The sequence below is a fragment of the Schistocerca nitens genome, chromosome 8 (genome assembly GCF_023898315.1).
Source record: "Schistocerca nitens isolate TAMUIC-IGC-003100 chromosome 8, iqSchNite1.1, whole genome shotgun sequence".
Taxonomy (NCBI): Eukaryota; Metazoa; Arthropoda; class Insecta; order Orthoptera; family Acrididae; genus Schistocerca; species Schistocerca nitens.
The window spans coordinates 586006807-586020730 of record NC_064621.1 but is presented as its reverse complement, the minus strand read 5'-3'; the positions used below and the strand labels follow the sequence as shown (position 1 = coordinate 586020730).

Here is a 13924-nt window from a genome sequence, read left to right as displayed (position 1 = left end):
CCGTAAATGGCGCTATGAGGTGGCGCCACAGGCGCGCGTGATGTGCGTCTGCGCTGAAATCCTGATCAGTTTCATATCTCATCGCTGAAAACCCATGGTGTAAATTTCACTTGATTCGGATGCTTCCTTCAGGGTGTTGCATTTACGGTGGCCAGCAGTGTAGATTCTTCTTTCTCACTCACAGTATTTGAAAGAGTGTCCGGTTTCTAGTTGTTCATTCATCTTTTACGATCACTATTGTCGATCTTTCTCATTAGCTTCGTGGCTTTAATTTGTTTCAGCGAACACCTGGAGGGACCTGAAGCAGCAAGACTGAGGAGAACGCGGCGCTCCCCGGCGCCTGCGCCACGGTGCGGCGGCCGGCGCAGTTATGCTGCTCCACCTGCTTGTACCTCTAAACCTGGAGGAGGAGAAACAGCCGTACACCACGTCGACCGATATTTGTTTCTGTTTTAATTAGAACTGGTGAAATGTTTTATCTTGACTACCGCGAGCAAAGTATTTCTTCTCAGGAAAGATTCTCGATACGAAGCATCTTGCATATAAACACAATTCAGAAAATTTAAATTCCGTTACAGTCTCACTGTGAAGCTGGACGCAGTGGAACAGAAAAATTCACTCGTGATTACTACTACTTGATAGGAAACTATCACAGTACTGAAAAACATCCGCTTCCATGAAAAACATTTCAAGACTAATTTCAATACTACCTTTCTCTATAAGCAACAATACTTGTTATTACGAAAAGGTAGTAGAATATCTCTGCGTACGACACCGAAGAAAGTGACTACTAATCACTTGACATTGAACAAAATGAACCTTCTTTCAAAACATTCACGTTCTCTCTGTTCACACACAGTACATCAATGAGTGAATAGCTTACAATAATTTTTGTCTTTCACCGAAAATTTTATGCTACTCGCACTGGTAGTGCTAAATTTTGGATACAACGTGTAACCACCGCCGAAAGGATCTATAGCCCTGCTGAGAGTATGCAAAACTCGAAATTACTGATCAGTTTTTCTTGTTACATTGTCTGGACAAACACAACAATTTAACATGTACGTTTCGTCCGGATAATACATACGGTCAACTGTGATGTGTAAGTCTAACATTTGCGAAAATTCATAAGGAAGCGCCTTGTTTTACAGTCAGTTTTGTGAATATCTTTCCCCATGAGAAATGATGAAATACTGGAATGTTCTTCACACAAATGCGAAAAAAGTAATCCTTATGAAATATACAGAAGTATATTAATTTCATTAACAATTTTTTTTTACTTTGAGTGAAAGGATGAGCTTTCTCGCAAGAGACTTCATCTCTCTTTTAGTTTAATTTTATCTTATGACTCTTAGTCCTTTGTTACCCCTTACTATATTTTTGAAGTAACGTGTTCACTGTATCTCTGGCGATCTTATTAGGTTTTATTCTTCTTAACCACATATGTCTGTCAAATATGAAGTTGAAGCACTTATGGTTTCACAATATGTATACTAAACCGTTCCTTAACTTTGTGTACAACAAGATCTACATACTGTCACACAACATTTTCAACATAACATATAAGGCTACGTGTGGCAACATCTTACGTTTCTAATTGTGTCACCTAAATTCACGTTTTAGGACACAGGGAAGCAATTGAGGCATGTGCTTAAACTGTTTCTGTTCTCCAAGGAAACATTCGATGCCAGCAACCATATGCAAGAATGTCAAAAATTTCCGTTATTAGTCTTCCATAATTTCGTCATCACTCAGCTCTAATTTGGTTAATGTAATCAATAACATAAACCCTCTACTGCTTATTGTTTGTCCTACTTTAATGATTAATGACAAGAGGGATGGACATACGATTAAACTTTAATATTAAATTTTTTGTCAGTTTACAAATTTATTTGTGTCAGCAAATGACTCAAGGCCCTACAGTTACTTGTCTTGATACTATATATCTAGACGAAATTAAATTATGGAAAAGATCCTACACATGTTGCTAGAGTCCACAACATCACAACCAAATGCATAACAGCTAAAAATCTGGGGCTCAGGCTTCCACCTATTCGAATAATTTCAATTTATTCCACAAATTCTTTCTAAAATCTATCGACTTGAATTTAATCTTCGATATATCCTTAACTGGAAACCAGCAACGCCTATCACCAAAGTTGAAAAATACTAAATTTTAGTGGATTTCATAATTATTGTTACATCACTCAAGTATCAAAGATCTAAAAATATTCCTGTGATACCTTCTCAACAGGAGCATTCTGTAAACCAGTGTGATTCTTGTTAAATTGCTTTACAGTTATTTGATACTTATATTTACCTTATAAATTGTTAAAAGTTTATCTATTTTGGAAAATTACATTCCTTTGTTTACATACAGAAATTATATTTAAATTTTTCGCTTTTATTGCTTTTTTCTCATATTTGGGCGAAAGAAGAAACTTTTGACTCTGACATTGATGAGGGAAACCTGAGCGATCTTCTCTTCCCGAAACCTGTCTATGTGTGTTCCCCAAGTTTCTATATGACATAATGCATTGTTATTCTACCGTAAAGAATTGTCAACATTCAATATACATTCCACTGAACTTATTTCGTCTAATCCAATGACAATAATAAAGTACTTCTTTTTGCGTGAATATTTTCTATGAATTGCCGACTGAACGAACTCCCCATTTATGCTTTATAGTGAGAGTTCGTTGAGGATGGTATGCTATATATTCTCTATTGACAAATATGTGCTTCATTAAATTCCTATATGTAAATAAGTGAATACTTACAAAGCTTTGTAGTGCACTAATATTTTCAAGAGTCTGCAGTTGTCTAGAATTTATACCATTAATAAACAATTTTTTCTAATGAAACATGTATGTTGATGTTTTGCATTTTCTTGTATATATTTTTCCTGCCATTAACTTGCAGTCAATCTTCATTATTTCCACATAGCAGAAATACTATATGGTGGAGAAACAGAGAGGAGCATGAAAGATTAGATTCCTTCTTACCAACTTTATTCAACCCCCTCTCTTCCTTCTCTCTCCTACTCTTTCTTTCTCTAGGTACAGGATCGGTGGTGCGTCTCCCTTACACTATCTGGGTATCTGGAAGCTGTATTGGCAAAGTATTGTTTTTAACTGGCCTTCGACCACGTCAGATATTACAAAACGGTGTCACCTTAATATAAATGACTAAAACGATATCAAGTCTTCGATATCAAGTCTTTATTACCTCCTAGAGACGATATTGTCGAATAATTACAAAATCATGTAGTATGTTGTCTCACGGCTAACCTCACGTTGGAATTTAAATTGTGGCTGACTCATTATGCTGTCCCAAATAAGCAATGAATCCCTACTTTTGTTAGCTAAAAAACTGCATTCACTTTGGCGTTTGCAGTCATTAATAAATACAGAGAATGGGTGCAGCAGCTACAAGGATGTAATATATGTACTTCATACTTACTTTTACTTCCCCAAAACGTGTCTTTCTGAGATCATAGTTAAGCTGATTGCACTTATCCTTTACAAAACACAAACAACGTCTTTCTATCCACACTATGACTGAAAGAAAATAAATTTGTGATAGCTATAAAAATTATCATCTCGGGGATCCTGTCCTTGGCTTTATGCTTTGAGAGAAAGTGAGCTATGGTAGACAAATGTTCGCTTGTGTCCATTAGAACATATCAGTATCAGGTGTGCATAGTGATTTATGACAATGAAACTACCTCCCGGGCAGAAATGCTGCGTATAGATTGAACTGTGGGAGGCACTCGGTTGATCGTTGATTAAATTCACAACCAAAGCTTCTGGTGTAGCAGCAAAGTGCTCCCTAAGAAATGTATCAGTCCCCACTAGCATTATGAATAATTTACTGCCCTTCATTTGTCTCTTGGAGTCTTCACCATGTCGAACGAATTGTGGCTTAACAATTTTCGATACGACTTCTTAAGGCAGACTCCTCCCTCACAACAAATAATAACAACAGTAAATCACATACAGACACACACACACATACATACACACACACAAACACACACACATACACACACACTCACATTTGCCGCTAAAAATGTCTTTCTAAAAGAATTCAACGCCACAGTAATACCTAATTTGCTGATATCTGCAAACCTCAAGTTCTGTTTCGTCATTAATGTTGTCAGGTCCCTTGAACTGCCACATTGAAGATGCACTTTTTGTCGCTGATCATTCAGATGAGCAATAAGTTCTACCTGATGTTTTGCTAGTTTAAATTTTATGCCAGATTCTCAGATCGCTTTATCTAGTGTTACCCTAGCAACCGATCAAATGCCTTTTTTTTTAAATATACAAATGTTACAACTGTGTCTTAAGAGTTTGTAACTCTGTGAAAGATTATGGAGTTTGGGTTGAGAATCTGTTCTGAGCAATATATATCCACTGACATTCTCCCAAATGGCTATCAATTGTTGCTGCTATCTTGTTTAATAATACTGATGATGATATTTTATAACCCACTGGCAGCAGAGGTATACCTCTGCAGTTATTTACATCATACATAACATCTTTCTGGGGCAAAGGGTGAGTAAGAGCCACTTTCCAGTCTTCCAGAATCTTTACAGTTTCCCATATTTTTGGTTGAGACCATTTCATAAACTCAGCTGTAATGCAGTCTTCTCCACTGGCTTTGTTGTTTTTCGGCGCATTTATTTCTTTTTTAAATTATTCAGCTGCAGGTCCTGGATTTGCTTCTGTGTTTTAATGACGGTCTGGAAATTCCAGCTTATAGTTCGGTTCGTCACACTCGAAGAGTTATTCAAACCACTTTGTTAGTATTTCACAGTTGTGGATATTGCTTATGTCTATTTTACAATTTTCATCCCTGAAACAAATACATGGAGCTTGGTAGCCCTGTAGATGCTTTTTAAACTTGTGACAGAAGTTTCGTGTCTAATATGCTTCCAAACTTGACAGATAAATTGATAAACGTTGGTTCAAAATTGATTAACTCCCTCCAGTAACTCTCCTCTATCATCCCCACCTCCAGTGCAGCCATGCGTAGCAACAATGCACCGCGTACCTCAAACGACTCGTGAGACTGAGGATAGCTTAACTTTGTTTCTAATATTCTTCCAAATTTAAGAAAGAAATTGATAAACGTTGGTTAACAATTGATGCGTTCACTCCAGACACTCCAGAGTCTCTTCTGCATCATAAACCACTTTCAAGATTACCGAGCGCAGCAAACCACTGTGAAGCACAAGGCAAACTTTTTTTTCTGCCAGATATGTGAGCCTTAGAAGTACCAGCATGATTATTACACTCTACAGCAGACTGTTTGCTCTTTCGTAACTTCCACTTCTGTCGCGCTGGGAAAATGGAACGAATGTACCGCTAACGGTGAGGGCGGGTTGTGAGCTGTGCCAAAAGAGCTCATTCTGTAGGAACACTGCTCTCGGCCGCCGCTACCCACTCCAGCACACAGTTGCAATCTGCCAGAAATTTTGAGAACAGGGTGCAGTGCAGTAAAAGATTCATTCCGACAAGTAATTTAGTAAATGATAAAGCGTCAAATAAATCGTCAATCATGTCCATTTATAGATATTGCAGGAGAGACCCAATGTGTCACGGTGCAGTTTACTGCCGACAGCGTTCGTTTTTGAGAGTCAGCCACCGCACTGGATCCTCTCACACATATCACGCGAAAAGGGCATGAAGGTGAAACGGGAGAAATTGGAGTTCATACACAATGACCACACACCTTAGTCTCTATTCGTAAAAAATAGAGTCCCCTCTTGTGTTTTATCACGAGTGCCTGGCCGCACCCGTTTATCAATGTGGCACTGTCTTCCTACATCTGTATTTACATACATAAACCGCACGCCACCACATGGTGCATGGCGAAAGGTGCCTTGTACCGGTATTAGTTATTTCGTTTCCTGTTCCACGCTCAAATGGAGCGAGGGAAGAACGACCCGTAGTATCGCTTATCTTCGTCGTCCAAACGCGACATGTACATCTCAACAGTGCCTTGCGCCATTTGAATTCACGAAGCCCCTCCGTAATACTTGCCTGCTGATCGAACCTCCCGGAAACTAATCTAGCAGCACATCTCTCAGTTGCTTCGATGCCTTCTTTTAATTTGACTTGGTGAGGATACCACAAACTACAGCAGTATTCAAGAGTGGGTTAAACTAGTGTTCTTTGAACAGTCACCTTTCTATATGTGCTACGCTTAAAAAAAATAGAACTCTCTCAATAAACCGAACTCGACCATTCGACTTCTCTTCTACCGTCCTTGTTCGGTTTCATTTCGCTTTCCAACGATAGGCCCAGATATTTGATAGATGAGGTTGCGTTATCCATCACACTACAAATGCTCTATTCCAACGTTACAGGATTTCTTTTGCTGCTCATTTGCATTAGCTTTCACTTTTCTACATTTATGCGAGCTGCCATTCTTCACACCAACTGTAAATTCTCACATTCACTTAACGACACGTTCCCGTACACCGCGGCGTCATCAGCAATCAACTGGGGATTTTATATTTGGCAATGTTAAAAGTAAAGTATTACTTGTCATGACTTAGTTTTGAAGGCTGGAATTATTTCTGTGCTCAGGACTCTTTGAGTGAATATGTACACCCCTTCCCCTCTTCCTCAGAAAACCTGAGAAAACTCCGACGGGTCTTCAGGCTTTAATAGTTTATAAAATTAAAGGTGTTATGAATATTTGTTGAAATAATTCTCATTTCATGAAAATAATGTATGTATTTAGTGTTTATTGTTTTGAGATCGTTTGGTCCCACAAATTACACAGTACAAGTGACACACAGTATGTAGAATAGGTACAGTCAGGTGACGGTTACAGTTTGTGTCGGATAACAGCAAGTACCAGAAGATGCTGAACTATATGGCTGTATTGGTTCACCTGGCGACGACAAGATACGATGGACCCGGAGACAAGGTGCAGGTGACATTGTCAGCTGTTTACCGTCCAGTTATTATGGCCAGGCTCCGGACAAAGGGTTTGTTAACGGAACAGTACGTGATATATCTAAACGTAGTTTTGGTTTGCATCTCAAAGAGCCAACAGGTAGCTCATCGCCTTAAGGTTACATTCAACAGTTGTACAAAGAAGCAAAATCTACGGAATGTACGAGTTATCTGAATTGTGCTGAAAGAAAATATTTTTTTAATATATAAGTAATTTCTCACATTTGTAGAAACGATAAAGAATAACTGGACTTAAATGCCTGAAGTGGACCGGTGTTTAACTTGTGGGTACTTTTTTTTACATTCAATCATTTTCTGAAAACGCAGCTCAATGTCCAACAGACGACACTCAACAACGTAACTTTCGCTTCAAATTACTTAACAGTAGTCTTGTAAATAGTTTCCATAACGTGTTCTGAGAGAGTGTCTGCGTCGCACAAATTTTCGTTTGTGTTTGCTGCTTAGTTTATTCAGACAGAGCGCACATTTAGCAGACAGAACTATCGGCTGTGCTACGCTGGAGGGAACACGGTGTACGTTGCGTGTCCGTCACAATCACCTAGTGAGCGTGAGCGCATGTAACAGTTTCGTCACACACGAAGAATATCTTCACCGTTGATGTAGCACCACAAGTGGGTACCAGTTCGATGATCTCAGTTAAGGTAAGTGCAAAATTTTTCATAAAGCTTCCTTTGAAGTTCTCGTTTCGGTTGTTCTTAAAAAGCACTGGCGCCATGACCTTTCATCTGGGTCTTGTGGTCTTATCGCGCATTCGAAAGCATTTGCGAATCTCAGTTCGCTGGATCATAATCTGTCCGCACGTATCATATACAACACATGATTTTATGTCACCCCACATATCTCAAGACTTTATTCAAGTAGAATACACGCAAAATATTTCCAAGATAACTATGTCCAGGTTTCAGTAAGAATCATGCCCATAATTTATAATGGGAAGTGATTTCCACACAATGACATATTGTTTATGACGACCGGATGTAGGGAAAATTCATAATTTTGGTATTTTATCATTAATTTCATAAAGGCCAGAACACATGACCTATTAATCAAAATATCCACGGGTGTACTGCCGGTCTACAGTGTCCAACGGGCACAGTATTTCGGCGATAATACATGTCGCCATCATCAGGTGAATTGACGGACTGAGCTCCTGTGGACATGCCGACACGGTGATCCGTACGCTATGGCTGCTCAGAGGGAACTGGGTTCGGTCGCGGCGGCGGCCGATTTAAATACCCTCCGCCCGCGGCGCGCTCCCTCCGCTGTCCGCGCCCCGCGCCACGGTCGCCCCGTGGAACAGATTGCGACGGCGTCTGAGATGACGTCAGAGTGATGGCTCTGTCCGCCGTGGTCGTCACAACAATACGTTTGCTCGATTTACTCTTGAGTAACCTAACCGCTGGTTCCCAGGCCTTGCTAAGATTACAGCCACAGTCACGGTTTGTGAGGTCGTCATTGGTGCGAATTTTGATGGCCTCTCTAACAACGATGTCCCAGTATCTCGACGTCTGTACCAGAATCCTCGTGCGTTCCTACTCCATAGCGTGATTTTCCGTCAAACAATGTTCAGCGACCGCCGACTTGCTCGGATACATCAGTCGAGTGTGCCTCTGGTGTTCACGGCATCGATCCTCGACGGTACGCATCGTCTGACCAATATACGACTTGCCACATTGACACGGAATCTGGTACACGGCTGCCATCCTCTAACTGAGGTCATCTTTGGCGCTCCCCACCAGTGCACGAGTTTTATTCGGAGGACAAAACACAGTTCCGACCCGGTGTTTCTTCAAAATGCGGGCGATTTTCCCCGAGAGTGCGCCTGTATATGGAATAAACGCAGTGCCTATCTCCGCCGCGGGCGGACGGTATTTCCACCTGCCGCCGCCGCGACCGAACCCAGTTCCCTCTGAGCAGCCATAGCGTACGGATCTCCGTGCCGGCACGTCCACAGGAGCTCAGTCCGTCAGTTCACCTGATGGCGGCGACATGTACGATCGCCGAAATATTGTGCCCGTTGAACACTAGACCGGCAGTACACCCGTGGATATTTTATCAAATACGCCGGGAAAAACTCAAGAATCACACATGACCTATTCTTTCATAGCACAGAGTTTGTCTTTCCATATCGGTATTACGTCAAATGCAGTATACGAAAACTCGGCATTACCGAAAAGGAACAGAAAGCAAGCTCAAAAATCTGAGGAGAACGATCACTTGGAACTCGCAAAATAGCATTAGGACAAAATTATTTTGAATTTAACAACAAAATTTATACTCAAGCAGATGGAATAGCCATGGGTAATAGTATAGCATGCACATTATCCGATATTTTCCTAAATTGTCTGGAAGAGAAATTCTTTAACTCACATTGGCCCAGTCTCAACCAAATTGTCTACTTTTTTAGGTATGTAAATGATACCCTCATATTGGTAGATGGCAGAACGCAGATATCGAAAACATCTACCAAAAACTCAACCAACTGCACCCTAAAATTAAGTTCACAGTGGAAACTGAGTAAAATAATACTATTAAATATCTAGACCTCACAATTGGCAAAAATAATAATCGCCACACAATAGATATCTATAGAAAGAGTACCACTTCTGAAAATATTGTAAATGTCAATTCCTGTTACCCAATGGCTCATAAATTAGCATTTTTCCATCCAATGATTAATAGATTAAATAACCTCCCACTAGAAAAGCGAGCAATTCATAAAGAACCTAACACACTTCATTATATAGCCTAAACAATTTATTTTTACCCCAACATAATGACAAAATTATATAACAAATGTAAAACACCAAAGCAGAACGCAATACATAGTGAGATATGGCTAACTCGAGAAACATCACCGGCACAGATAATAAGATACGTACGTCTACCTCGCTAGAATCTCCAGCAGAATTAAGGCACTATTTGAGGTCACAAATATTCAACTACCTTTTCGAACCAATAACAACCTTTCAATAAAATTACGTTCCGCCACCACTAGAACATCGAAATATGATAACCCAGGCATATATAAAACCACATGTGTCAGCTGTAATAGCCTTTACATTGGCTAAACAGGAAGAAATTTTAACATGACATACAAAGAACACACTGTTGTTGTTGTTGTCTTCAGTCCTGAGACTGGTTTGATGCAGCTCTCCATGCTACTCTATCCTGTGCAAGCTTCTTCATCTCCCAGTACTTACTGCAACCTACATCCTTCTGAATCTGCTTAGTGTATTCATCTCTTGGTCTCCCTCTACGATTTTTACCCACCACGCTGCCATCCAATGCTAAATTTGTGATCCCTTGATGCCTCAGAACATGTCCTACCAATCGATTCCTTCTTCTAGTCACGTTGTGCAACTAACTCCACTTCTCCCCAATTCTATTCAGTACCTCCTCATTAGTTATGCGATCTACCCATCTAACCTTCAGCATTCTTCTGTAGCACCACATTTCAAAAGCTTCTATTCTCTTCTTGTCTAAACTATTTATCGTCCATGTTTCACTTCCATACATGGCTACACTCTATACAAATACTTTCAGAAACGACTTCCTGACACTTAAATCTATACTCGATGTTAACAAATTTCTCTTCTTCAGAATCGCTTTCCTTGCCATTGCCAGTCTACATTTTGTATCCTCTCTACTTCGACCATCATCCGTTATTTTGCTCCCCAAATAGCAAAACTCTTTTACTACTTTAAGTGTCCCATTTCCTAATCTAATTCCCTCAGCATCACCCGACTTAATTCGAATACATTCCATTATCCTCGTTTTGCTTTTGTTGATGTTCATCTTATATCCTCCTTTCAAGACACTGTCCATTCCGTTTCATTGCTCTTCCAAGTCCTTTGCTGTCTCTGACAGAATTACAATGTCATCGGCGAACCTCAACATTTTTATTTCTTCTCCATGGATTTTAATACCTACTGCGAATTTTTCTTTTGTTTCCTTTACTGCTTGCTCAATATACAGATTGAATAACATCGGGGACAGGCTACAACCCTGTCTCACTCCCTTCCCAACCGCTCCTTCCCTTTCATGCCCCTCGACTCTTATAACTGCCATCTGGTTTCTGTACGAATTGTAAATAGCCTTTCGCTCCCTGTATTTTACCCCTGCCATCTTTAGAATTCGAAAGAGAGTATTCCAGTCAACATTGTCAAAAGCTTTCTCTAAGTCTACAAATGCTAGAAACGTAGGTTTGCCTTTCCTTAATCTTTCTTCTAAGATAAGTCGTAAGGTCTGTATTGCCTCACGTGTTCCAACATTTCTGTGGAATCCAAACTGATCTTCCCCGAGGTCGGCTTCTACCAGTTTTTCCATTCGTCTCTAAAGAATTTGCGTTAGTATTTTGCAGCAGTGACTTATTAAACTGATAGAAGAACACACTAGAGAGAACGAATATAATAAAAAAAGTGTGTGAAATCGTATGGGACTTAACTGCTGATGTCATCAGTCCCTAAGCTTACACGCTACTTAATCTAAATTATCCTAAGGACAAGCACACACACCCATGCCCGAGGGAGGACTCTAACCTCCACATAAACAGTCGAGCTTCTTTCTTCATTTGAAAAAAAAAAAATCACACTGCTGATACGATTGAAAATGCACTACAAATTATGCACAGAATACCAAAATGTTTTGCTATGAACATCCTTGAGGAATTATAAATTTATATGTACACGAGAAAATACCCATAAAAATATTAAAATAACATAAAGAATTCAGACACAAGTACTACGTTAAAAACTTTATTGTACTTTTAGAACATGAAAATGGATAAATCGGATGTAACACATGCAACAACCAAAGAAAAGCGCAACAAATTTTAGTTAAAAAAATAATATCGCTCTTCATCAGAACGATCTTTTTAAACTTATAGCGTCGTAACAGTGGAACTGTCAAACTGCTGTCACGTCATAACTAACATTTAATTTCAACATCTTGACACCATTTACGATCTTAATAAAGAAGTTGCAGTTACAAAACAGTCCACTAACGACGCAATATCGACGTCACATCAATATAGACGTGAGTACAATAGAGTTACTTTAATCCGAATGACTTTGGCATCCGTGCCTTTTTCTCACCAAAATTGTAATTGCAAGTACTTGAAAATGGCGATTACGCCGGACCTCTGTCCAGTCTGTCGTAAAAATGATTATTTATTGTAGGCAGGTATTTGGTGTATGACCGCAAACAATCATGTCGTTAGCTCACGCATATTACGCTGCTGGCTCTAAAGAAAAAAAATCCCTAAGTACCTAACAATGGAATAAGTGTGCATTACTTTTCCCAGTATACTTTACAACGGTTAGATATGATTTCTGCCTCAAATTATCTTCAATTAATCATTAATATATCAGATCAGGTGTCAACAGCACACTGTGTAAATGTAAAAGTGACGCTGTTCCGTTACACTACGGAGGCCTCCCAACAGCAGTTTTTCCCACCCAAGTCGCATAACTGGAAGAAAAAAGGACAGCAGGGACAATGGAACATGACATTTGCGCAACTACTTACTGCGGCATAGGTAACATAGAGGTAGAAAGAAGGACAAGAATACTACGCCACCAAAACTTCAGAAGACGTGAAAGAAATAAAATGAAATCCAGAAAAATGGGTAGAAATGAAAATGTGTGCAAAAGTGAGGAAACCCTAGTAGATTAGTATAATGGGAAAATTTTTCTCGGAGAAAATTAGGGCTTAACGTCCGTCGATGATGAAGTCATCAAACGCATAACATAAGCTCGAGTTGGGGGAGAATGAAGAAGGAAATTCGCAGAGTCGTTTCAAAAGAACCATTCTGGCATTCCTTCAAGCAGTTTAGGGAAATCATGGAAAACCAAAATATGGAAGACCGGACGGGATTTGAACCATCAGCCTGTGTGGTGGGTTCGTTGTGGCTGTGGTGTGCATACCCCTGAGATGCAAAAATTAAAGTCTCCATGATCGGGAAATGGAGTGAAACTCTCTGTGCGATCACATGAATTTACATTTAAAAGGTACCGAAACAAGTCGCGCAATGGATAACGCCCGAACTGAACTTGGTTAGGCTCACCTGCAGAAGTTAACTGCCATACATGAAATACACAGGTCAACCACTGCACAACACCATATTTTAGTTAGGGAAGGCTTCGAACTATTGATGCACGCTTATAACAGATATTATTTATTTCCCCCATCGTGCGTACGGGTGGGAGAACTTCAACAGGATACTAATGAATGCAAAGTTAAAGAGTCAATTTATGTCCAGTCCTGATTTTGGTACCAATTTTAGGATCTCCTAATGAAAATTGCCAATGGTCAAGCAAAGGGCATATCAGAAAGTGCTAATGAAAAGTGACCTCGAAAGAACAAACACCATTCACAATTGCAAACTGCATCCTTCCAATAGAACAACTAATTGCAATCATCAGTTACTGAAGTGACTAACTCTGCAAGGTTAACAAGTACCAGGCGCCTTGAACTTAACAACGGGAAAGCATTCCTGACAGAATTTGTCTAGGACTTGGTAGCGTGTGCGCCGGTTCTGAGCCGCAGTTAATCCTGTACTGGACCAGTCTGAACTTGTGCAGCACGCTAGGTGTGGCAAGACCATCGTTCGAGGAGACAGGAGGTAGAATGAGTCCGAACAGAAATGCAAAACTCCGTCTTATTTTTGAAAAAACTTCTAATCATTCACCAATGATGGTAACGGTTCTGAACACCTCAAATCTCTAGCTAAGGTTTAGACGAGGTTACGACAACTGCCCCAATGAAATTTCAAGAGTTCGACGGAGTGCCAGCAAGGGTGAGTCTTTCTATTTATTTTGTTGACGGGGATACGGGCAGAAGCCAACCGTCTTTCTAGCCACGTTCCAGAGCAGCTGTTGAGACGCTCCCAGGAAAACTTCCATAAACTGCTTTCTTTAAGTGAAGGA

At 40.0% G+C, this 13924-nt stretch overlaps 1 protein-coding gene across 1 annotated transcript in view; it reads left to right on the top strand.

Moving 5' to 3' along the window:
* LOC126199176 (carbonic anhydrase-related protein 10-like) overlaps positions 1 to 2828 on the top strand; it is a 938705-nt gene extending 935877 nt beyond the window's left edge. The window contains exon 10 of the mRNA XM_049935947.1: positions 282 to 2828. Within this exon, the coding sequence (XP_049791904.1) occupies positions 282 to 316 (35 nt within the window). The 3' untranslated portion in view covers positions 317 to 2828. The remainder of the gene's footprint in view (positions 1 to 281) is intronic.
* Positions 2829 to 13924: the final 11096 nt, after the last annotated feature.